The sequence below is a fragment of the Agelaius phoeniceus genome, chromosome 5 (genome assembly GCF_051311805.1).
Source record: "Agelaius phoeniceus isolate bAgePho1 chromosome 5, bAgePho1.hap1, whole genome shotgun sequence".
NCBI lineage: Eukaryota > Metazoa > Chordata > Aves > Passeriformes > Icteridae > Agelaius > Agelaius phoeniceus.
In genome coordinates this window covers 62,201,303-62,227,454 of record NC_135269.1, presented here as the reverse complement: position 1 = coordinate 62,227,454, position 26,152 = coordinate 62,201,303, and the positions used below count along the sequence as shown (strand labels likewise).

General features: G+C 42.5%; 1 protein-coding gene across 13 annotated transcripts in view; it reads left to right on the top strand.

The window, feature by feature from the left end:
* The first annotated feature begins 4,357 nt into the window (after nucleotides 1–4,357).
* MAGI2 (membrane associated guanylate kinase, WW and PDZ domain containing 2) overlaps nucleotides 4,358–26,152 on the top strand; it is a 702,121-nt gene continuing 680,326 nt past the window's right edge. For 7 of the 13 annotated variants that reach the window (XM_077179136.1, XM_077179134.1, XM_054631283.2 and 4 more), the window contains exon 1: nucleotides 4,363–4,931. In XM_077179136.1, coding sequence (XP_077035251.1) covers nucleotides 4,631–4,931 — 301 coding nt within the window. In that variant the 5' untranslated portion in view covers nucleotides 4,363–4,630. Of the gene's footprint in view, nucleotides 4,932–26,152 lie in introns of all 13 variants that reach the window. The other 6 variants (XM_077179142.1, XM_077179144.1, XM_077179143.1 and 3 more) reach the window with 5 other exon arrangements.

Here is a 26,152-nt window from a genome sequence, read left to right as displayed (position 1 = left end):
TGTGATGAATTTATATTGTAGTGTTGAGAAGCTTGTTATTTGAGAATAACTGTTGGTGGCTGATGTGCTAAATAGAAAACTTAGAGAAAAGAGGAATTATGCCCATACTAAAATGGAAAAAATGAGAGAGCCATATCATGTAGTTATCATCCAGTCACACAGGAAGCATGTGCTGAAGAAAGAAATTTAATGTCTTCTGAGTTCAAGTCCAACATTACAAACACAATTACAAGGCAGAGAACTCCATTCCTGCATAAATAATAGAAGGTAATGGATGTATTTTCTTTTTATCCCCTTTGGCATGTGCAATACATCATTTTCTGTCTGAGGAATTCACTTATCTAAAAAACACGAAAATAAAACCAGAATTCAGTTACTTTTTTACTGAATCTGTAATGTTACAGTAGGAAGGATTCCTTTCCAGCTACCAAATATATTTATGAAGTCTCACGCTTCAGCTTACTCATGTGCTCAACTTTACTCCCAAATGTACAGTGACTTACTGGCTCCTGTGTTTACAGGCTCAGATTTAAAGGAATAATAAAGGCATTTGTGTTGTTTGGTGAATGTGTTTCATTATGTGCTGTTGTTACTTTTGCTCACAGGAAATCCCCTGTGCTAGATACCCTTACATTCACACTCAGGACCAGCTCACAGACCCTCCTGGGATGAACCAATGGAAAGGAATAACAGAAAGATCTTGGCAAATCACAAAGTCCTTTTCAAGCTCTTCAGGGGTCAGACAGTAAATCTGCTCACTCACTTCTTCAGCCACATGCTGGGATGCCTGCTCTGTCAGAGACAAGAATAATCTGGTTGCACAGATAACCCTCTACCCCTGTAAAAATTAAACAAAATTAGCTGAAATGGTGCAAAGCAAGCTGTGCATTTCTGGTATTACTGCCCTAGGCCCAAAGCACATAAGCCAGTTATGATATGATGGCAAAATTTCACCCATAAACAGTCAACTCAAAACTCTAAAATCTTATGGCTCCTGTAAGAAAATGCTGCAGAGGAACACCATGTTCTTCAGCCATCCTTCACTTCTCCTGTTCTTAACAGGTATGGCCTGCCATTCTATTCACCAAGTTTTCTTGATCTCTGAACCTGAAAACTGCCATCCTTTCCTGATATGAGGATCAACCAACACACAGATCTGCTTTGGGAAAACCAATAAGGCTCCTTCCATCTAATCTCCCACTCCTCTGCCAAACTGCAGATGCCTGTGCTAGGATCTGCCTGGCTCACATTGCTGCCCACCTACAGAAGGCAAAGTTAATGCCCCTGCAACACCAATTCCACCACTTCTACATGTTATTATTTTAGATTGATACAACTGCAGTTAGACATGAAAGGTTTATTCAGCTGGATTTGTCCACAGCACATGTGAAATCAGAAATGTTCTACCCATTACCTACTGTTAATGTCATCTGTCTTAAAATGGTAATAAGCACTTTAAAAACTCTGATCAATAACTTACTAGACACTCCTAAGAAATAGAAAAATAACATCCACAGCATGCTCTTCCCCCACCTAGGGATATTTCCAATATTTCTTGACATATTTATTAAAAGCTACATTTTTGGCAGATGTCCTAGTATTGTACATATATTGTGGTAAACATGGAGTTACTTAAAAATTTATTTTAATTTTAAGACAAATCAACAACAGCAATACTATACTAGCAGAATGACTACAAACTCCAAATTAAGAAATGGTGACCACTTTTAAAGAGTGGACTTTAGTAGAGCAGATGACTCAGCAAAGAAGTGATTTTGGTAAAATGTAGAAAGAATAACAGGATGTTATGTCTTGTTTTCCTCTTTTCAGCCATTTGGCTCCTACCCTATTTCTGAACTAAAAACCAAGGCAAATTGAGAAGGCAGGGCTATAGAAAGACTCTGCAGGGCTACCTACTGACTCTCTTGCTTTCTTTCCAAATGCCTTAGCCTCTTTTTATCCAGAGCAGAGCCCCTGCTCTCTAGTGACAACAGGACATTCATGATGGTCTTTGGAAAAGGAGACCATTACATAACCCTTGTCCCACCAGTGAAAACATCTTAGTACCTTCCAGACAAGGTACCTTCCCCGCTCCCCTCTCATCTTCAGCTGTCTGCACTTATGCATCTCATGTTTCCAAATATCTGGGGTCTTGGTTTCTTTATCCTTTGAGTCCACTTTTCTGAAGCTACTCACACATAGAGTTTTGCACTTCTGACCAGCCCCCAGAGCAAAAAGGTGAAATGACTTGCAAATACAGAGGTCGGTAATTTCTTAATGTTTTCTTCCCCTCTGCATGTGTCTGTTCCACCTCTGGAACTCAAGTAATTCTGAGGGAAAATGAATTGAAGCACCCTGTTTTCCCACAGACTTACAGTGAGGCTGATAATGAGCTGTAATTGAAACTTTTCTCATTACCAAGACATTTATATGGTCTCTCAACCATGTGAATCACTGTTTAATAAGAGGCAAGTTCATGTTACAGCCTTTGGGACATTTACAGGATCTCTCAGCCCTACCCAGCTGCCTGTTTTCATGAAATAGCTTAATTATATTTGAGATAGATTTGGGTGAAACTGCCCAACAGCTTCAAAAGTTATTGGAGAAGTAAAGGAGACACAGCCAAGCATGATCACATAAAGGCCTGTTTCCATAGAAACCAAGAGGAAAAACAGCGGCACAATTTGGAAAATTTCATTGCGGAGTCACTTTAATTGAAATTTTAAAAATATCTGACCATCTTTAAATCACATGCCATAACACACAGTACATTTCTCCTGCCTTATCCCATTCAATGCCCTGTCTGCAGACCCCTGCCTTCCTGTATCCCGCTCTCCTACATCCCACAGGTACAAAAACATTCCTAAAGTCAGGATGTTGTTCCGAGTGTATATTGTCAACCTCCACTTCGGATGGAAACTATTTTTTTAGTCAAGGCAAGTTTCCTAGAAAGACATGCCTATTGCTACACTCATTGCTCTCACACATGTGAGGCATATGACAGAACTGAGTAAAGGGAGAGCTCACAAGAAGGAGTGAGCTACAGTATCACCTGCTGAACTATAGTACCACTGCTGGGGCTCCGGGGTGGGTCGGCAGGTTGGAGTGGGGATTTTGGCTAAGGACAAGTAGCAGAAGGCAACCGGTGCGAGGGTGGTGAACACTTGCTGGGTGACAGTCGGTAAATTTCATGGGAAGAACTGCCACCCCTCTCCTTGTTATACCCTCTTCAGGTGTAGCGCCCGCCTGAGCCATCAGCTCTGGGCTCAGCACACAGCGTAAACAATAATGCCCGTGTGCAACTCAATAAACTGAGGTCTTCGCGTGGAGTGAAACCCCTCTGCAAACGCCCGTGTCACGGAGATCCCCGAAGCAAACAGGTGTCGCTCGGTTTTGCAGCCACAGCCCGAAGCCCAGCTGCCTTTGGTCCTTCCCGGCCGCGAGCAGAGTTCCTGGACCGCAGGACCCTTCCCGCTCCGGCTCGGGCAGCTCCCCCAGCGATGCCCCCGTACGGTTCGAGGCGCTGCCGCTCCCCTCACGGCTGCAGCGCGGGGCGGCACCGGACAGGGTCCGGCCAGGCCGGGGCGGCACCGGACAGGGTCCGGCTGGAGGCAGGCGCTGGGCAGGGTCCGGCCGGGCCGGGGCGGTACCGGGCAGTGTGTCCAGCCGGGGGCAGGCGCTGGGCAGTGTCCGGCCGGGCCGGGGCGGTACCGGGCAGTGTGTCCAGCCGGGAACAGGCGCTGGGCAGTGTCCGGCCAGGGGAAGGCGCTGGGCAGTGTGTCCAGCCGGGCCGGGGCGGCACCGGGCAGTGTGTCCGGCCAGGGGAAGGCGCTGGGCAGTGTCCGGCCGGGCTGGGACGGCACCGGGCAGTGTGTCCAGCCGGGAACAGGCGCTGGGCAGTGTCCGGCCGGGCTGGGACGGCACCGGGCAGTGTGTCCAGCCGGGAACAGGCGCTGGGCAGTGTCCGGCCGGGCCGGGGCGGTACCGGGCAGTGTGTCCAGCCGGGAACAGGCGCCGGGCAGTGTCTGGCCGGGGCGGGGCAGGCGGCGGGGCCAGCGCCCCCAGTCTCCCGAGCGCCCCCTCACGGCCGGGGCCGCGGTGGGGCCCGGCGGGGGTCGCCGCTCTCCCTCCCGCCCGCCGAGCGCCCTCGCCCCCCCGCCCGGGCCGTTCTCCGCCTTCTGCCGGCCGTGCCAGGCAGCCTCTCTCTCGGCCTTCACTACCGGGTCAGGCGAGGCGGGAGCGGCGAAACAGCGCCCGCCTCGCTCCGGCACCGACACCGACACCCCTCCTCCTCCCCGCGCCGCGGCCGTCCCCTCCCTCCCGCTGCCTCCCTCCCTCCTCCCTCCTCCCTCCTGCCAGTTTCTCTACAACTAGTGCATCCACGCGCAGGCAGGGTCCGGCCGCCGCGGCTGCCATGGATATCAGCTAAAGCCGGGAGCAGCGGGCACAGAGGCGCTCCCCGACCCAGCTCGCAGCCCGCGGGGCCGCCGGCCGGCACAGCCGCGGCCGCTCCGCCCGCCCCGAGCCTGCCCGGAGGAGCGCGGCTGCCCCGGGGACTGGGGGCAGAGAGGGAGGGGGGGAAGAAGCACAAGACTGCAGGGAGGGAGTCGGGCAGAGCATCCCCACGGCAATGTCCAAGGGCTTGAAGAAAAAAAGCCACTGGACGAGCAGAGTCCACGAGATCGTGATCGTGAGGAACCCGGAGGGACAGCTGGGCTTCGAGCTGAAGGGGGGCGCCGAGAATGGGCAGTTCCCCTACCTGGGGGAAGTGAAGCCCGGCAAGGTGGCCTATGAGGGCGGCAGCAAGTTGGTGCCGGAGGAGCTGCTGCTGGAGGTGAACGAGACCCCCGTGGCCGGGCTCACCATCAGGGATGTGCTGGCCGTGATCAAGCACTGCAAGGACCCCATCCGCCTCAAGTGCGTCAAGCAAGGTAAGGCAGGCATGGGCCCCCCTCTCTGCCCACCCCCCGGGGGCCGGGGCAGGTCTGGGGGAGCGGAGGGGGAGCAACTTTGTTGCTGCAGTTTGACTTTCCCCCTCCCCGCCGGAGCCGCCCCCTCCCCGGCGGCGGGGGGAGGATGCGAGCGGCGCTGCGCGGTACCCGCAGCCGGGCGAATTAAATGTGCGTCAGTGACAGCGCTTCGCCATGCCGGGGGGCCGGGCGGGGGGCGGCGGCAGCACCCCCTGCAGCCCCGCTCTCACGGGGACGGATCCCCCCCGGCCCGGCCCGGCCCGGCCCGAGCCACCGGCCCCGGTCCCCGCCGCCCCTCCGGTCGCTGCTGCCGCTGGCGCTGCCGGGGGCCGGAGCGGCGGCCGGGCCGGCTGCGGAGCGGGGCTTGCCCTTGGCTTCGCCTCTCTCCGGGCTCCTTGGCGTGGGGACAGGCGCTGCCGCCGCTCGCCGGGTCCCTGGTGGCGCCCAGGGTGGCTTCAGCATCTCTTAAGTGTCATTAGCGGGAAAGTCATTCATTTGATCCCTGGTGAAAGCGATCGCTAATCCCAGGGAAAGGGGAGCTCGGAGCAAGTGAGGGGACAGGCAGAAAGAAACTTTTGGGAGAGAACGGTATACACTCTTGCCTCTGTTTCGCTTATTTATTTTGAAGAACTGTAATAGGTTAATGCGTTTCCAGGAAAGTCAATAGAGAAGAGACGCCACAGATGCTGTTTACATGTTTGTTTCTGTCCTCTTTAAACTATGCTGAGTTGAGTTCTCTGCAGCTGAACGCTCGCGAGGGAGGTTTCTGCTACCCCAGCAGCATTTCTGGAGCACAGGAGCTGCTCTGGGAGCCGAGTCTGTAGGTGCTCCTCGGCTATGGGTGGTGCAGCGGCTGTAGGCGTATCGCTCAAGTACGCATTCCAGCCGGGCAGCGAGCCCAGCCATTGAAAATTTGGGAATTTCTGCGGTGGGAAGTTTTTAGATACCATGCATCAGAGGCGCTTGTGCTCTGCAACTCTAGCCATCAGCCTGTGCTCAGAGGACACAGAGGAGAATCTCTCTGGCATCGGGTATAATTGGGCAATTTTGCTTCCTCTTTGTAATTGACGGTTTATTGTTTAAAGTATAATTTGCGATACTTCTGAATGCTTGAAGAATATGCTAGTTATTAGTTTATCCAGACATGACAGAACCAGTAGAAAGAATCTGATTTCCACTCAGGCCTTCAGAATGTACTTTGTTGTCTATTCAGTTATCTCCATGAGGTCAAGCCTCTATATACAGATGTGATCTGGGACCTTTTTATTTGTCCTTATAGGTAAGTTGCGCAATATGCTGTAGATCATATCTTGACAGTCAGGCTATGCAGGGAGACACAATAGTTCATGTGATAAGTGAAGATTAAAAATGACTTTAATGGATTCTGTCTTGCCAGTGTAGTGTCATCTTTGGGCACCTGAACTCCAGGAAAGCTGCTCTGTACTGTCCTCTTTTTATTAATAATTTTAGTGTGAGTGGTCTTACTGTGAAAGGATTCCAAAAGAAGCAGCGTTTGAAGAGTCAAGAAGATAAGGGCAGATTGTCTGTAAACTCTGTAAACCAATTTTAACTTTTTTTTTTTTCAGAAATTGTATAGATTCTTTACAATAAGGCAAAATTAAGGTTACTTTGAGTTGCTATGTGAATCATATGTCCTATTTCTCCACTGTTTTTATAACATTTCTCTTTAAGTCAAAGCAACCACTGGTGATTCATTAATGTGTGCACCCTTAATAAATTACCTGTCATACATGAATTAGGGACACTAGTCAGGCTTTTAGTCTGGGAATTACTGCAATCTTCTGCATGAGACATAAGGGATAAATTCTGAATTCTACCTATTTTCTGTGTATCTGTACCTGTATCTCCACATATCTGAGGAGTTTCAGTTCAGTATGTTAACTCACTACAGTTTTAATGCAGGTTCTCAAAGCACTGGCCACATGTCTGTGTGTTTGGAAATGACAGTTCAGCATAGATTCTTGGACTGAGAAAGACTTCCTGGCTGGAATGATCTTTCATGTGCTCTGGCACTCTTTACGCCAGAGAGAGAGGCCTTCTGGATCCAACTTCCTATTGGAAAAAAAAAAACAAGTCAATGTTTTGTGCACTTTACTACCTGACTCCTCCTTCCAGTGTAAGCCGGTGCATCCCTGCGCCCCTCGGTGACAAAGCACAGGCAGCCACGGTACAGCAATATTACTATTCCCTGGCAGTGCTTTGCAGCAGTGTGTAGGAGAGAAAAGGCTGAGCAATAAAATCTTTATATGTTTTTGTAACTTTTTTACTCCTTTTTAATTACGAAGCACCTTTAGTGTGCTGGAACAAGGTTAATGACTCCATTATCATTGTTTCCGCATAATTTATCAATGCTATCTCTGTCAATTAGAATAGCATGACCTTGAATGCACCATGTGACTGTAGCTGCTTCTTCAGTGCTGCCTAGGAATGAAGTCAGAGAGAGAAATGTGGAGGTAGGACACGACTATTTATAATGTGATCTTTAAGAGACTGTGAGTATTTCTCTTGTTGAAAGTTTTGACAATTCAGCAGTGAAAATTTACTTGTAGATGAAATCAGGGAATGGCTGAATTAGCTGTTTTAAAGCATAGAAAAGATGCTTTCCTGATTTTTCCTTATGTTATATTTGATTAAACACTCCCCTCTCTGGAATAATTAAATACTTCATAATTTATCACATTACTGGATGAAATATTACTTTTGAAAAGTCAATATTGCTGTTTTGTTTTAGCTAAATATCTTGAGTTATAAAAACCCCAAACATACAATGTAGGAGTTGCTGCATATTATGAGGAGGAGTAAACTTCATGAGAAACTGATTTGCAGTTCCATGATATAATTCAACATGAGTTCTTCTAGGTATGACACCAGATAAATAAATAGGCTTTTGATGTGGGATGTTGTGCCTGGTTTTGCACAAGGAGAAAAGATTGCAAGAATCAATATTATTATTATTTAGTCTTAATTGTAAGAGTTCACAAAGAAATATTCTTTGGAGACTATTTCCTGTTTGGGTTTTTTTTGTTAGTTTCTTTTTTGAGAGCCACTTGTTGTGCTACTGTTGGCAGAATCACAGAGAATCTCTGGAAACACATGGGATGAAATCTTGGCCCAGATGAAGTCAAAGGCAAAGCTGTCTTTGACATCAGATAAAGAAGGCAGGGTTTCCTCTGCAAAACCCCATGCTATTTTGAATATAAATCCTTCCAATGAGAGAATTGCATACAGCAGTTACATTAGTCGGGCATATTGCAAATGTACATTTTGACCTTCTGCTCCTTTGGGTGAGGATAAGAGCCTTTTACTGTTTCTTAAAGAAATACTTCTGAATTTCAATGTGTTTGTTTTCACATGCAGAACAGTTTGGATTAAGTGCTGTCTTCTTCCCACACATGTACAGATGCGTAGTTGTAAAAGTAGCAGTGTGTTAAGGAAAGGCATCTTAATTTGGATAAGTAATCACATGGGGAAGAGTCATACAGGGAGCAATGTTGCCTCCAGTTCCACTGTGTGTTCCCTGCTGTCTCAGATCCACAGTAATTCCCAGCAGTGGCTGACCAGGTCTGTGCTGGGCACACTCACTCCTGGAAGGGTTGCACAAACAGCCCACTTGGTTGTACTGTACAAACCAGGACCTTTATTCTTTGCATAGGGTTATAAACTTCCACAGATGCCCCCAGCAGAATCCCAGTGAACAGTCTGAAAACATGGATTTCACAACTCAGGAGCATTGGAGCAGATTTTGGCCTGATGCATCTCTTTCTCAAGGAAAGTGCTTTGGATGTATTCAGCAACCAGGTGATCTGACCAACTGAGCAATTTAATTTATTTTTAAAAGTATTTAGTGGTATAACTATTCAAAATATGAATAAAACAGACACTTTCTGTGGATACTTTCTAATGGCTCTTATCTGACTCTAAATAGTCAGACTTTAACTGTCAACCCCTAATTCTTTAGCTCCTTATGCAAGAAAGGAATTTACTACACATAATGTAAGGAGGAACTAAAGTTTAATTTTCTCAGTCCAATAGCTTACTCAAGAGTAAGCATATTCTAGAATGTTTTGCTGACTATAGATGTACTTGGGCATATTTTCAAGTGCTTTTCCAGTCAGGAAAAGGTTTGCACCCTCATTAGGATGGACACAAGAGCAGCCAAGTTTGTGCAGACTGCATCCTCCACATCCTATTCCTGGTGGCTGTGACTGTGGTTGCTGAGCAAAGACTGAAAGGACACAGGATGGTACTGTCCCCACCCACTGATTTGTGGCTAGGGGGTTTAGTAGCCTTGTAGTGTTTTTTCTTAAGGGGTTAATCTGTAACTTTGCAATTAAAACCTGGCTTAACTTTTATTATTTTAAATCTGTGGCAGGCCTTTTGACAGAGAAATGCAGGAATGTTGTGATTTTCCAAAGTTTTGGCTGCATGTGTAAACATGTTAGCTACTTAAAATGTTAGTATTTTACTACAGACTTTTTCATACACATATTCCTATGTATAGTTATGGATTTTTAAATTTTTTTCTGGTTATTTAAGGTTATAAATAATTATTTTCCACATTAATTAAAACACTCTGTGCATAGAGATAGTCTTTTGGTGATATTTTATTCCTGGATATCACTATATACTATATTCCAAGATGGGAATGTTGGATAAAGCTTTCTTCACAAGAACAGTATTTTGAAACAGAAAGCTGCATGATTTTCCAGAATAAAAAACAAAAAAATTACAAGGGTCTTTCAAAAACCAGACCCAAAGAACCCTGAAAACCTATGTGTTTTATTTTCTTTATAACTTTTGCATAGATAGTGTTTGAAAATAGACTTATTCCTTTTTCCCAATTTGTGCTCCTTAGGATTTTATTAACTCCTGAAATTAAATTCAGAGTTCTTTTTTTACCATTACTTTATGTTATTCTTATGCTTGTCCATCTTAATTTAAAGACCATTGAAGCTGACTTCTGACTCATGTAGCTTGTGATTTATTCTTCAGCTCCTCCAGAGAGCTTGTGATGTTTCATGTCAGGGACTCTGTTCTCTGGCAGTAGAATTATAATCATCAGTCTTTTTCCTTCCTTGAGAATTACAAATGTGCCATTAAAGGATGGGGCCATGACTTTGTTAGTGCATCATTTCCTTGAAGGAATTAAATAATTGAGAGTGCTCTGCTTAGTTCTGTTTAGTCACATAAGGTAAAGTTAATTTTGCAGTAAGACTTGTACATCTGTTGATACTGTTGACATCAAAGGAAGGTCCTGGTGTGAGGGGGTAGAATTGTGTCTGACTTCCTTTATGCATCCTGTAGCCTCACCTGCATTAATCCAGCATTTCATGAAAGATATGGATTCTGAGCTTTTGCTTTCAGTGTTCTTGATCTTCTCCTTGCTCTTTATAGATGAGGAGCTCCTTTCATGACATGAGAGATTCTATAAATCATTCATCTACATATTTTGTATACAAGAAGTGGTGTATACATGGAAAAAGTACTCTTTCCAAAGGGACTTATGGGAGGAGGTGGTCACAACTGTGATTTAGAAAGAGTGATGGAAAGTGCTGCAGTAGGTGTGGAAGCAGATGTTTCTTGTTCTTCTCTTCCTCATGGTGCTATAAACAAATAAAAAAAACTTTTTTTTTTTGGAGACTATTGAGGCAAAGTTCAAAGAACATAATGATATTTTTTTGACTGTGTTAACATTCTCAAACTATTTTTTTTGCTTATCTACCTAGGTGTTTATAAATATAACAATATACATAAAAATGTGTAAAATCTTTTTTTTTTTTTTGAGACTGGTAGAAATTCTCATCTTTAGGTTTAGATTGTGTAAGAATTTGTATAGTACTGCTATATGCAAGTATTGCTTCAGAATATTTTTCATTCAAGTTTTGGTGCAAATATATACGACAGTGACAAAGAACCCATACACTGGTGGTCAGGCAATGTACAGAATAGCACAGGATTCTGCAGTGGGAAATAAAATAATCATAAACTTTAGAATAAGGTTGACTAGATGCCTCTCCAAGTAGGTGCAGTCTAGAGCACAGAGTTGGATGGTATTGATTTCAGTGGCAAAGTGCCTGTCATTTGGTTTTGTTGCTGAATGCCATTGCAATGCTGGCCTTAACTGAATTTTCTAAAACCACAAGGGCTGTGATCCCAACAGTATCTCTTCAGCACAGCCAATTTGTTACAAATCTGCTTTTCTTCAACCTCATAGAAATCCATCCAGTAAGAAGGTGTTGCACTTTTCTGGCCATTTGTTTAGCTTTCTAACTATAGGCTGAAACTATCCAATGAAAAATGGAATGGTGGGCAGAAGCATGAGAAAAGAAAGATACTTAAGGGCTTTAACAAAAATTATTTAGCATTCCTAAACTGGAGAAAAATCCTCATTGGAAAATGATAATCTCAAAAACAGTACTTATGGTTTGAATCCTCTTTTAATATTCACCTAAAATCTCTTATTTATTCAAACCTGCTATCCACAATTTGGAGACTTCACTAGAAGCTGAGCTGAAAGAAAGCTGTTGTTTGTGTGTATGTGCCATGTATTTATCCTTTTTACATTACTCTTGAACTCCTAGTCAGTATCTTCAGATTGCTAGAATCCAGAAAGCTTAATCAAAAGGTAGCTTGCTGTCAACACAGCACTACCAGGTGTCTTCTCATTCATACATACATTATGATTAGTAATATATGAATAATGCTGTTTCGCTCTGCTTATCAGCTTCAGACGTTTCTCCTGGGTGTCTTTGATTATTTCCACAGCACATGAATTTGAGATGAAGGAAAGCAAGACAAGGAACAAAATGGAGAAAGTAAACTTGTGTGAAAGTTCCAGGAAATAATTTAGAGATTATTAAAGTACATTACTTGGTTTTAGAATTTATGTGTTCTGTCATATTCAGGACAGAGTACAACCCTGTGCGTGCAGCACAGGAAAAATCAGCACAGGGAACATGTATTTCCTAGGTCTGTCTTAGTTTCTCAAAACATGTTGAAATCATAGAATCATTTAGTTTGGAAAAGGCCTTTAAGCTCATTGATTCCAACTGTTAACCCAGCACTGCCAAGTCCACCATTAAACTGTACCCCTAAGTGCCACATCTCCAGGGTTGGGTGGCTCAGCCACTTTCCTGGGCAGCTTTTTTCAATGTTTGACAATGCTTTCAGAGAAGAAATTTTTCATAATATCCAATCTAAACCTCCCTTGTGCAACTTGAGGCCATTTCCTCTTGTCCCATTGTTTGTTATTTTGGGGAAGAGTCTGACCCCCCACCCAGCTACACCTCCTTTCAGGCAGCTGTAGAGAGTGATGAGGTCTCCCCTGAGCCTCTTTTTCTCCAGGCAAAACATCCCTGCTCACTCAGCCCTTCCTACCTACTCCTCATCAGACTTGTGCTCCAGACCCTTCCCTCTGTTGCCCTTCTCTGGACATGCTCCAGCACCTCATGTTTGTCTTGTACTGAGTGGTCCAGAACTGAAAACACAAGATTGTGATAAAGATATTGAGCAGGTCTGCCCCAAACAGTGAGCCCTGAGGAACCCCACTGGTGCCAGCAGGATGTAGCCTCATTCCCCCCACTCTCTAAGCCTACCATCCAGTCAGTTTTATGTGCAGCAAATGGTGCACCAGTCCAAGCTATGACCAGCTGGTTTCTCCCAAAGAATGCTGGTGTAAAGCTGTCCCTCTGAAATATGCACAATTAACTCATTCCAAAGGAAAAAATAGCATTCCTGCTTCTTCAGATGAAAGTGTGAGTTATTGTTAACACGTCTGTGTGTCCCAAATTCTCATGAAGGTACAGTGAAATAATGGTGCCACCTGAGAAGTGGGGAAGAAACACATATTTGTGTAGGATTACTTTCCTACATGAGTGATGTTCCTACAAAAAAAGAGATTTACCAGGTAGTGTTTTGTCATGGACAGAACTGCATGCTGGGTTCCTTGCTGCTGAGGCAGCACTTCAGCCTCCCTGGCTCTATTCTGCTTCCTTCTTCTCTGGTACCAACACAGCCGTGGTGTCATGGCCATAAACACTCATAGTGGTAGTGCAGGACCATAAACACAGTCATTACTGCACCTTTCTTTTCAGGCCTCTCACCTTGGGTAGGAAGGGCAACAGTCCAGGTATTCAACACCATGTGAAATGGAATTAAGATACCAAATGTGCATGTGTTTTATGATTTTTAGACAAACTGGCTGTCTGCTGCCACATCCATAGATGAAATAATGCCTTTCTAGATACATTTCAATATAATATTTTTGTTACTTTCTTGAGCCATCCTTGGTTCAGATCAGTGTACTTCATGGAGGCCCCCATACATTTGCAAACCATGGAGCCCTGTCTGCCACTAACATTCTTCTTTCTTGCCCACTCCAAGCCTTTTGTGCTAGTGAAGCACCTTCCTGTGTTGCTGGGATTCATCTTGAACCTTTCAGGTAGCACATCTTTCAGGTCTGGCATTAGCACCAACTCGTTTATTCTGCCAGAAAGATATTTCTACCCTCTGCACTTGAGTTCAGTTCAGAAAGCATGCAGAAATTTGTTCTGACACGGAATTCTGGCACTCCAGATCATGCCTGTTCTAATGGGACAAGGGCTGGTGTGACAGTCTCTCATTGTGCCTGGTCTGGGGGAGAGGTGGCACAGCCTTGACAACATATGCCAGTCTCTATGGCCAGTGATGGGAGCCATTTCATTGACTTATCCAGAATTATTAAATTGTCCACAGAGTTCCCAGATTACTAGACTGAGGGCCAGGGTTATCCTTTGACAGTCTGTTAGGTCAGACACTGAGGACAGAATTGAGGTCACTTACTCTCTGCAGAGTCATAGTGTGTTTGTTTTTAAAAATGCTGAAGAAATATTGTGTCCTCATTATGCAGGAAAAAAAGGGAAAAAACTCCTAGAAACAGACTTCATCATTATGAGTAGTGCTCTTAGATTCACTATACATAGCAGAACAATGGAAAACAGTGGTAGAGTATAATGAGCAAAAATTTCTACACTATACTAGCAAGTACATTGTGTAGCTGTGTTAATGTAACATTTAGTATTCCAGAGTGGAAATCCTTCCTTCAAACAGGTACAAATTGTCTTTTATTACTTATCTATTTATTAATAGCTTTGTATCTCATGTTGTCCTTGCATTTCTCAAAATGAAATGTGCAAAATGATTTTTTAAATTGCACATTTTAAAGTTCTTTTTGTAATTAAAAAAAAATCTTCCAGCTTTGTTCCCATCATGCCAATCATGAATTAATCTGCATATTTCTGATAAAATATTACCATTTCATAAAGCAACATCTAACCTATCCTATAGAAGTTGAAAGGAAAAAAAAATTGGGGCATCAGTCTCATTTCAGGACATCCATTTCACATGTCAGTTCTTATAACACACACCATTTTTTTCTACTTAAACTTAGACTGAAAAGTGATTAACAGTCCTATTTGTACCCCATATGAGTTACACTGAGTAGTTTCTACCATGTTACATTCTCACAGCTGATTCTAGTATGAAATGAAATGGCTGTGTTCATTTCTGTACTTCCCTTACTAAGTCCTTCTTTGTGCTAAATCTGCATTTATAAATGTCACATAAGCCTCTCACATGCTTCCAAAATGGTATGTTAGTATAAACAAGTATTAATCCCATTATATTTTAATTCTCTGGCCTTGGTTTTTTTATAGGAACAGCAGTTTATATTTCCAAGTGTTGCAGGGTCCTGTTGCTAGCTTAAAAAGCTAAAAAGATCATGCAGGTGCTCCTATCATGGAATTGAAATCCTTGTGAAGTGGGAAAGGGAGCAGGTGCTGAACTCTTGTATCAGACTGATGGAGGAGCTGAACACTTCTTCAGATTAAACTTTTGAGTGCTTTGCTTAGGTAATTACCCCCCACATTCCCTGTTCAGCCACTACACTACTCATTTGGAAAACTTCCCTTGAAGATCAGGCCTGCTGGGATGCCTGTTCTGCAGGCATTAGGTGGTTTGCTCTGACTCCTCTTCATTTTATATATATACATATACATGTATATATATAGTAATCATACAGTCATTATTTTTACTGGTATTTCTGATTTCTCTTTCCATGTGGGTTTGTTATATCTGCCTATTGTCTCACACATGAAATCTGAACTCGTGGTGAGAGAAACTGCCTTTTTGTTGTAGCAACTAGCATGGCAATTTCAAGTTGAGAGTCTCTCGTTTCTATGGCAATGTAAGGAAGTATTCACATTAAATTCAGAGTCTAACATAATGAATTTCTTGGAATTAGTTGCTGGAAATATTCTGTATCATTTTAACATAGGATCTGTAACTCTAATTGATCATAATTCAGTCTTGGTGATAGAAACTCTTAAGTGGATAAAAGCTTAGCAATATTTTTTGATTTAAGAGAATATAGTGGTTATTACTAATGTGGAGCTTCTATTATTGGTAGTGCTGGTCTATTGTCTCATGGTTTTTCTATTATAGCTACTGCTAGGGAAGCCTATTAAAAAATCTTTGTTATACTGTGTACAGAGAATATGTTTCCTAAAGAATTTGGTTTTTCATTTTATCTGCTTGATTACAGATGTGGAAGAACATTTCTGCCCTGTAAACTTCTAGAAGAATTACTGGAATTTCAGACAAGCCAGTAAAAAGAGCTTTTTCTACAGCCACTCTATTTGGTCATTTTCCAGTAAAAATAGCATAAAAGATTTCAGGAAAAGAATGCATTACAGTACTGGAGGTTTTGTTAAGAAAATAAAGTATAATCGAGATGTTGAGTTTCCTTAATTAAAATTGAAACTCAGTAATTGAAATATCAATTAAAAGGTCTTCTGGATTCATATTTATATTGAGTTTTTATGTTAAGCCTGTGATACTTATGTACTGAAATAATCTTCAGAACAGATGAACCCACAAAACTTATATATGCCACTTTTAAATATGTGTGAAATATTGTATGGGTTTGTGTACAGTTCATCTGACTTCCAGAAGTGTAACAGCTGCTTTGCCTTGATAGGGATTCATGTCTATGCCTCTGCTTTAAGGGTAGTGAAATTAATGTTCCTGAGTGTAAAAGTCAAAAAGCTGAAGGTTTGGTTTTGGTTTTTTTTTGCATATGTGAGAAAAAAACCTCCTGCACGTGACTAGAGCAGTACCAGTTCTAGAAAAGTAGTAAATCCAATTAGTATTATTTTGGGTCAATATTAAGAAGTTTTCTGGTAAGTAGTGAGCAACTTTATCACCAATTTCTGTAGGAGCAGGTTGCATGAGCTGCAGAATTCCTCCCTCTGTGTCTGTGCACTGCTGGCCAGCCAGTGAGGATGCTGCTGCTGGGAAAGAGGTTTGCAGCCGGGACATTAAACCAGAAGTCTTCGCTTGTATCCCCTTAGATGCTAATATTGGCCTTGTTATTTAGACTGAGTAGCTTCCAGATTCTAAAAATAATTTACAAAAAAACTTACTCAGAGTTCCCAGACAGGGAGTTTTTCTTGATGTCCTCAGCTGCCTCAGTGAATTTCAGTCTGAGGAGGGAAGCTGGGACTGTGTAAAACTTCTTCCCTCTTTGGTCTCCTGACCTAGGCTATGAGATAGAGTTCTTAGAAACCCCTGGGAAATTACTGGGTTTCACAATCATAATGATTTTTGTCCTCTGTGCTGTCTTTTTATGGTTTTGTTTGTTTTAATTTTTTTAATGAAATTTATTTCATTATTAAAGCCTGCCTAGATTTTAGGAAGAAAGGATCTTTCTAAACATGTATGGTTTGCCCATAGATGTGGCACTGTATTTCTCCAATATAATTGCTTACTTTTTTCCTTTTATTCTTTAAAAATTTAATCTCTTACAACATAAATATTGTTATTAGCCTGTCAAGCTAACTGAAATAAGATCCCATGGTGACAGGTACTACAAGCTGGCAGGGAAAAACACTTGCTGCCCCAAAGGGTTTATAAAGGCAAATGAGACACAGAGGGTAGGTAGGAATAGAAAGAACTGCACAGTGGTGAAATGACTTGCCAAAAATCTCAGCTCAATCAATAACAGAGTGGAGAACACTGCAATGTAATTTAGAAGTCTATGCAAGCAGTACTGCATCCAAGTAAAGGCACACAATCCACACAAAACCCCCTCTCCCGTTCAATGAGGGTTTCTATTGATGGCTCAAGTAAAACATTTTTGTAGGTATTTATTTTATATTTTACATGACAAATCCCACATAAAGCAGAAGGTTTTTAATAGCAAGCACAAGCATGCAGAGGTATCTGCAGATGAGAGAGTGTGATGGAGGGTTTTCTCCTAAATGAAATGCATTTCAGAAATATATTGGAAGTGGTAAAGTGTAGGAAATCAGAGTTATATACATTTATATATTTTAATGAGATATTTATCTTTGTTTGCACTGCTAATTGGACAACTAGGAACTCAGTCACACTGTATGAGACATTTATTAAACTTCTTTTGGCCTGTTAATGCCACTGTTTGACAAGTAACAAATTATAAGTAATTTGTGTGAGGTTTATTTTGGGATGTTTATTCCTTCACCCATCCCCTTTGTCTTTTTGTTTTAAAACCTTTTGGAAATAGAAGAAGTCCTAAAAATATTACCATAGGCAGAGTTTGGTTTGCTGAGTGAATCATACAAAATGCTAATTAAGAACCCAGTGGGAGCCTCTAATTTATCACAGTGGTAGGGCACTTCAGATTGGCTCCCTGGGTGGTGGCTCCTTCCAGAGCCCTGGTGTTGCCACCTTTTGATCCAAACTGGATGGGGTTATTGGCAGAATCTTTGATTTAGCCCAACCTGACATCCCACCAAATTAATGAGGAATTGTGAGAAGTGAGCCTATCCTGATGTGACAAGGACACCTGGCAATCCCAGGCAGGGCTCTGTTATTGCTGTGCCAGTTGTGGTTACACCCAAGGTTTTCCTTTGTGCCTCTGTACTTCTCTGAAGAGCTGTTGGTGCCTCTTTGTGCTTTCACCTCCTCTTTGGCATCAGTTTCTCACTTCTCACTGGAAACTCTTTGCTCCCACTCCCCTTGGAGAGGCTGCTACAAAGGAAGGCTGTGCTGGAGTGGAGTGGGTTTCGCTGTCTGGAAGGTCTCTCTCTGTTCTCCTGTCTCTGTGCCTGGGGCTGGTGTGGAGTTAAAGCAGTGATCAGTGAGAGGTCAGGGTAGGATTTAGCTTTGCACAGGCAAGGCTGCTTAGGTCTTGCTGAATCCACTCTTTGTTTTCAGGAAAAAGGAGTTGCATAACATTAAGATGACATCTAGCTGAGGTTCTGCAATCCTTCTTTTAATCCCTTTCTATGTACCACAGTACTTCTAGATCCTTTAAATAGACTTGGCACAAGCCAATGCAGATTCCTGTGTTTTTATTCTGTTGAAGCACTCGTGTGTCCTTTTGACAGCCATGCATTCCTGTTTGATCTGCAGCACCCATTATTATATAGTTAGCTTGATAGGACTTTGGTCCTGAAGTTGATTATGAGCACGCTGTTGCCTTGTTTCCATTATTAATTTATCAGGCTTTTTACAGGTGCAGTTATTGGTAGGTCTGAGAACAGAGGAAACCCTGAAAAGCTGATGTCTCCAGGGCACAGTGAAGCTGATGTCTCCAGGGCAGCTGGTTCACAGTGCACGGTGAAACTGCTCAACAATTTGCTGCAGAAAAGGTGTAATGTTCTGTGTAGCCAGTATCATCAGGGAATAGGGGAGATGAGCTAGACTTTGTCTCAGGCATCAGACTTAGCAGTCTGTACTCCTGTAAAGCAAAGGCCCAAGCAGTACTAGATAGAATAGCACTGGCATCAGTACCCTCCCTGGAGCAGGTGTCCTGAATTCAGCCCAGGATCAGGCTGTTCAGGCATGCCAGGTGTCCTCATAGCAGAAGGTAAAAACACCTGTGTTTAAAGGGTGCTGGGTCATTCTGCACTGGCGAATATTCATTTTCTTTTCTCTTGCCTCTGTATGTATCTCCCACTGTGCTCAGAGGGTTGGGATAGCTGAAGGTGCACAGGGTGCTGGGCCCAACCAAATTCCAAAATAGATGATGGAGTAGAGCATTACTGTCTGTGTGAGAAGGAACCTGAGCTTGCCCTCTGGGGATGCTGTGTGGGGCACCATAAAGCTCTTGCTGAAGGCACACTTGCAAGCAGGTGGCCTGGATGGGCTCCAGTTTGACCTGTGGAGCAGGTCTGTACAATTATGGCCTTGGTGTGGGACTACACTTGGGTATGAATTCCTCAAATAATGTTTGAAAGATTGCCTTCTTTCTCCTCCCTTCTGTTTATTAAAAGCACAAAGTGAAACCAAATGCCAATGCTTCATTTTTTTTTTTTTTATAGCACAATCCTTGTTTGCTGACTAGTCTTTCTCAGCGTAGCCTGACCACATGTTATGCACCCTGAGAAGTCCTATCCACTCAACCACCAAAGCAGCTTTCCAGCTTTTCCTTTTTTTGCTCTTTGGAAGCCTTTCTAGCAAGAAATGACCCCATCACATCATGTTTATCTTCTGAGATCTGATGGATCACAGAACTAGTGTGGCATTGCTCTGAATCAAAAGTTTATGCACATGTTTATTCGTGTTTTGCCTGAAAACAGTATTATGTGTCACTGCTGAGAAGTGATTTCTGGTCAAATCCAGGAGTAGCCAGGCCTCTGTGAGTCTGTAGCCTTTTAAATTTTTTTTCCCCCTCTGGCTGGTAGCTACAGATAACTGCTGTCTCTTGAAAAGATCCTGTAATTAAGGTGGGTGAACCTACAGAGTATGATTTTCACGGGAGTTTTTCAGAAGGGCAGCAGAATAGAGAGGGGAAAAAGCCCCTAGCAAGATGTTTCACCCAAATTGGTAAGTCAAGGATCCCTCATTATATTTTAGATTTTTTTTTTTTTTTTGTTACAAAGAGAATATCCATTGAACTTGCAGTAATTATTTTGTAAATAAAATATTTAAATTTTAATGTGGTGTGGAAATTACTTTACAAAGATCAGACTTATTTTTCTGACCCCACTTTTCCTTTTATTACCCTAACCAGCCCACTGCAAAGGCTGTGCTGTTGAATTGTATGTAAAATATATCTTCAATAGAAAATGGGACGTGTAGCAGAGAGGCTCCATTTTTAGCACCTAAAGGTATCTTACACATATGGGGGTTTGTATAAAATACAAAGAAGTCCCTGGAGAGGAATTTTTTACAAGAGTGTGTAGTGATAGGACAAGGAGTAAAAATTTCAAACTGAGAGAAGGTAGGCTTAGATTAGAAATTAGGAAGAAATTGCCAACTGTGAATGAGGTGTAATTACCCCCAGCTGTGGGTGCTCCATCCCTAGGAGTGTTCAAGGCCAGGCTGGGTGGGCTCAGAGGAATGTGGTCTAGTGAAAGGTGTCCCTGCCCATGGTATGGGATTGGAACAAGATCATCTTTGTTATGGTTAACAGTATTACAAGTCATATAACTTCAAATTTTGGCTTTGAGGGACTAGAAACTGCAGTTTTCTCAGAGAACATAGATTGCAGGTGTTCTGTAGCTTTCAGCGTGAGGTGCATGTTTCTTGCTGTGTCTGAGCCAAATGGAGCTGCCTATGCTGAGCAGCCCAGCATGTAGCCCAGCTGGAAGTGGCTGTCATCCCCCAAAATGCTTCTCAAGCCTGCTGGAGCCAGCTCCTGCTTCCCCTAGGAGCAGCCTGTTTCCAGTGCCATCCTAACACAAGCAATAGCTTCTGACTGCTCCAGCCCAGGAGTGGTCATAACTATTTCCACCTGTTTTTTTTTCATTTGTCAGCTTTGAGATCTTCCTTCAGCTCATTTTCCTTTGAAAAAAGTTTGTTAACAATCAGCTGGGTGTCATGTTTGCTTGCAAAACACCTGCAACAACACATCATTTCTGCTTCCCTTATGTCAAACAAGATCCAAGAATTACATGTCCATGCTGATTTATGCTATACTGCTTGGAATTACATTGGAAATGCATGAATTTCATGTGTCCTGCTGAGCTTTGCTTTATTTTCACGTGCCAATATCAGCTACTCAGGAAAATTTCATATCAGTTTTATCAAGTTCACAGTACAGCATAGAATATTTCATATTTCTCTTACAGGAGAATTCCAAATCAACTGTTTTCAGATACTTCATTTCTGTATGTCGCAACTGTGTTTTAAAGATTTATAATTCAGTTTTGGTTACTAAAACTGTCTGTAAGCAATGCCTGTAATTTGTTTCTGTCTTACAAATATTTATGAAGCTGGGAAATTTCTGATTGTTTTTCAGAAATTGCAAAGTATTTCTATAATTGTTTACTATACGTACAAGGAATTATCTGATCAGCAAAGAAAAGTGAGGGAAGGAGAAAAAAAGATAGAAGTGGAAGGCACTGCTGAGTAATTCCATCCCATCCAATTGCCTAGGAGGATACAAAGATTTGTTAGTCTGTAATGCTGATGCTACTGCCTGAGAATTTCCATCTTTTCAGATGACATATCCTTGCACAGGGCTCTTCAATTGTTTTTTTAAGAAAGACAGCATCTAATTAAGAGCTGGGAAGTTTCACTGGGAGCTGGAGATGTGTTGCCTTTGGAGCCCTGGCTGTGATGTGCAGGAAGTGGAAGAAGCCTGGCGCTGGTGCCCTGACTCTGACTACAAGAGTGGAGAAGGGAGAGAGATTGCTCTCCCCACAAGGGATTGCAGGCCCTTGTGCTTGTTGGAAATGATGGGAGACCAAGGGAGTTGTGCTTTTAGTTGTGTTTTGTGCATGGGGCAGAAGCCAGTGCCCTTGGCAGGCTCCTGCACGGTGCCTGGTGAGCCAGAATCCCCATGCAGACGTTAAGTGGAAGAGTCTCAGTGTAACAGATTGTTAGAGCTGTTTGTTGTCCTTCATTGTGCAATTCAGATCAACAGAGGAAATGAATGTACTTGGTCTAAAAAAATTCTGTGTTCCTCCCAATTTTTATGAATGTGTATAACAAGACCCTTTGGAAAAACAGCATGTTAATGCATAAGTGGTGAGGTTACAGTAGCATTAAGGATTTGATTTAAACCAACAGATTCAAGGATTTCCAATAAAACTGAAAATCTGTCTTTTCGTCCAAATTTTAAATGTGTTGTGTATGTAAAATATCCTCTTTTTGTGATTGTGTTTTCATGGACATGCTTTTTTTTTTTCATTTTATCAGTGGAAGAGGTTTAGTTTTTCTGTACTACATTAAAGCATATCCAGAGCAACTAACTGATCCCTTCTGTTTGAATCCTTACTGGTGTGTTGGAGCATGTTCAGCATCAATCAGATAAACATCTATCACAGTCTTTGACCCTGTGATTTGTTTGGAGTTATGTTCATAATCTCACTGTGTTCCAAACATCCTGGCTCTCTTGGCTCTTTTCACACTTCTACCCTGTGTTTTAAATATGTTTTACTGTAAAGCTCTTGCACTAGAACACTCAATACATAGAACCACAGAAATAGTTTGGAAAGGCTGCTGGGGTGGAGTCCAGCCTTTAACTGATCACCACCTGTCAAGTAGACCTCAGAGCTAAGTGCCACATCCAGTAGTTTCTTGAATACCTCTGAGGACAATGACTATGAAGTATGTTGTTGCTATCATAGAATCACAGAAAAGTTTGGGTTGGAACACCCCAAGAAAGATCATCTTGTTCCAAGCCCTCTGCCATGGGCAGGGACACCTTTCACCAGACAAGGTTGCTGAAATCCCCATTCAGCCTGGCGTTGAACTTAGGTATGGGGCATCCACAACTGTTCTGAGCAGTTCCAGTGTCTCCAGTCTCCCATTACCCTCACTGTAAAGAATTTCTTCTTAATATCTAATATAAGCCTACTCTCTTTTCTTTTGAAACCATTGCCCCTTGTCCTGCCACTGCATGTAGTCCTTTTCCTGCTCTCTTGTAGCCATTTAGGTACTGAAGGATGCTCCAAGGTCTCTGGAGCCATCTCATCTCCAGTCTGAACAATCCCAACTCTCTCAGCTTGTCTTCATAAGGAGAGCTGCTCCAGAGCTCTGATCATCATTGTGGCCCTTCTCTAGACTCATCTCAGCAGGTCCATGTCCTTTTTTTATTGGGGGCCCCAGAGCTGGACACAGCACTGCAGATGGGATCTCAGGAGAGTGGAGTAAAAGACAGAATTACTTCCCTTGACCCCTTGGTCGTGCTCCTTTTGATGCCACTCAGGATTTGTTTGGCATGTGTAATGGCCTTGATAAAGATGCTATCTCAAGGAGTAAACCAAAACTAACAAATAGACCAAATGAACAAATAAACAACCTCCCAAAACAACAAAACAAAAAACTCCAAACCCTCAGGGGAAAAGAAAAAAAAAAGAGCAAACAGAAGGGAAATTAAAGTAAAAAATAAAAATAGAGCATTCAGAAGATGTTGTGTAGACTCCGTAATTTAAAGCCAGTGTTAATCCATTTGAAGTGATGTGATGCCTCAAAAAAAAAAAGCATGCAGCTTGCAGCTGTTCTGGACTGGGGATATCTCTGCTGCAGCATCAGTCCCATGGCCAGGGGAAGGAAATCAGGGGGGTGGTCAGCTGGGGGTGTCAGAGCAAGCTTGGCAGGGCCAGCATCTCCTGGGAGGGGGACAGCAGTGCTGGGGCCACCTGGGCCTTTGCTGGTGATGTCTGGGTGGATGGAGAAGAGATTGGAGTTAGCTACAACCTCTTCTGGCCATCCATGCCAGACCACTGCATCTCTTTTTGACGGCTATTGCAGCTTGATACATGCAGGAAGATAGAATGTAAGAGAATAGTGCAGAAGGTAATCTCACCCCTGAGGAGTTGCAGCTGTACTAATCACCAATTAGGAACAGGGCTGCCCTTAACAGGCCACAGCTGTGTCCAATAAGAAGAGGAGTGCTACAAAAGAGTGGGGTAGCTGGGTAAGGAGAGAGTTGGAGTTTGTTGGTTGTGCTGTGGAGATGCTGGAGTCAGTGCTGTAAGGGGCTGCCCATGAGAAATCACTGAGAAGGTATGGGAGCTTCACAATATGATGATAACAGATACAGACTTGATACAGTGCTGATATACAATAATGTCATTATTTTAAAGTGGCAAATCTACTGGTGGTTTCAGTATTGTGAACTGTTTGAAATGTTCAATGGTGTGGATTTCAAAATGCTGAAGTAGATTAGGGAATGGGCAAGCACTCAGAGATCTGAGCACTGATTCTTTAGAAACCTCAAATAAATTTCCCAAACTCTCTGCCTTTGTTCCCCAATGATAACAAAATTGCATAGATTATTAAACTAATGATAGGTCTGTTCCACAGAAAGAGTTCTGAGGGAGCTCAATCAATGATTGTGATGCATTGGTCTGCAGTAGCAGTCAGGGTAGCATACTGATATGATTTACAGACATGAAATTGCTAATTAGTCAATATTGACCTGATCCTTGGAAAGTAAACTCTGAAAGCTGAATCAGATATTGTGTAAATATTATATATTTTTTTTTAAATTCAGAGGTGTGTTCTTTGTTCATTTTCCCTGCATATGTCAGTTTTGAGATAATTCTCTGATCAAGTCAGGGATCTTTTTATTATGCCTTCCTACTCATACTAGATTTTTCTCCTGAGTATTTGTGAACATTTTGGAAGATATCTGACCAAAAATATCTCTGTGTTAGTTTGTTATTCTTCTTCTGCATTGTTATTGTTCTGTGATTTGTGTATTTCATTTCTTCATATAAGGAATCTGCATTTTGCATTCCATTTCTTTTCTAATGTTTTGCACTTCTGTTTTCATCCAAAATCAATCTTGTGGTCATTCTTATCTTGGTCGTGGATGCACCATAGAAAGAGAAGAGAGTTACAAAAACCTCAGTCTCAGAGTCAAAAGTAAAGGTGACTAGACAGAACCCTTTATCTGTATTTGCTGGATTCTAATTGCCCAAATCCTACAGGCTGGTTGCAATATTTCAGTAAACTTTGGGAGGACTAGGTGCATGAAAAAATCAGTCAAGGGAAAGATAAGGCTGCACTTAGCAACCAAGTATTAAACTTCATTCCAAATGCAGTTAGTTTGGAAAAGAAAAAAAGCATGAGTTATTCCTTTGATGTCTGTTTGATATTAAAGAAATTTAAATTCAACTTTTTTTTTTTTTTCTGAACATACTGATTCTTTTAAGCACTTCTGAACTGTTTGGGATTTTTTAGGTACCTTGTCAGGTATTCTACATGCTAGGCCTGGGGCTGTTTATTGTTCTCAGATGTCAAGTAAGAGAAGGTATCATCTTCTTTTATTTTGCCTCAAAATGATCTTAAAAAACTATGCCTGGTTTGTTTGAATAGTCTTGAAAGGGCAATTCTTTCAAAAGAAAATAATTAATCTGCATAAACAAATATAAGATGTAAACAAATTGAATTTGTTTATTTCTATTTGAGCTTTTAAAATATGTTTTACTGTAAAGCTCTTACACTAGAACACTCAATACATAGAACTGTTTGGGGAAAATTTGGGGACAAAATCTGCTGCTCAAACGGTTTTGATAATTTGTCTTTGAGCAGTTCTAGCTTTTATTGATTCTAGATTTATAGGTGCTTGACTTTCTGGATAGTAAGCTTTGGCCTCAAAGATCTAAATGAATGTGATCTTGCAGCAGAGCTGGAATGGCTTTTCATAGCCTCTCTGAATCATCATTAATCTCACTAGGAAATATGGACGTGTAATGGTTTTTGGAAAATCATATTACAATTTTGGGCAGTACAGGCCATAGAAAACTGAAAAAAAACCCCAGGTTTTGAGGTAGAATATTCACTGTTTGGATACTAGAGCATGCAAGCCTAGATGAAACATGCCAAGACGGGCATTTCAAAAGAACACAAGGGAGCAGGAAATCACTGAAATAGAATAGCCCTCGTGAAACTTCTCTAAGAGAGTAAGGTTGTAATAAAGTGTTGGTTTCTTCAAATAATTTTATGGTCTCAGGGACCCTGAGAGAGCTGTGTCGAGCACTGATGATCACTGGGGATTGAGGCCAAAGCTTCTCCTGTATTGACATACATGCAACTTGACCTCAGCCAATATCACAGCTGTCTTCTGTTCTCCAGGATTCCAGTGCAGGAACTGAAACTCCCAGGGTTGTTACTGAGTCTGGCTTCTGCTCTCCTGCAGTGCATGATTTAGTTTAGTAATTTTTTTGGAAGAGCCGTCTGAT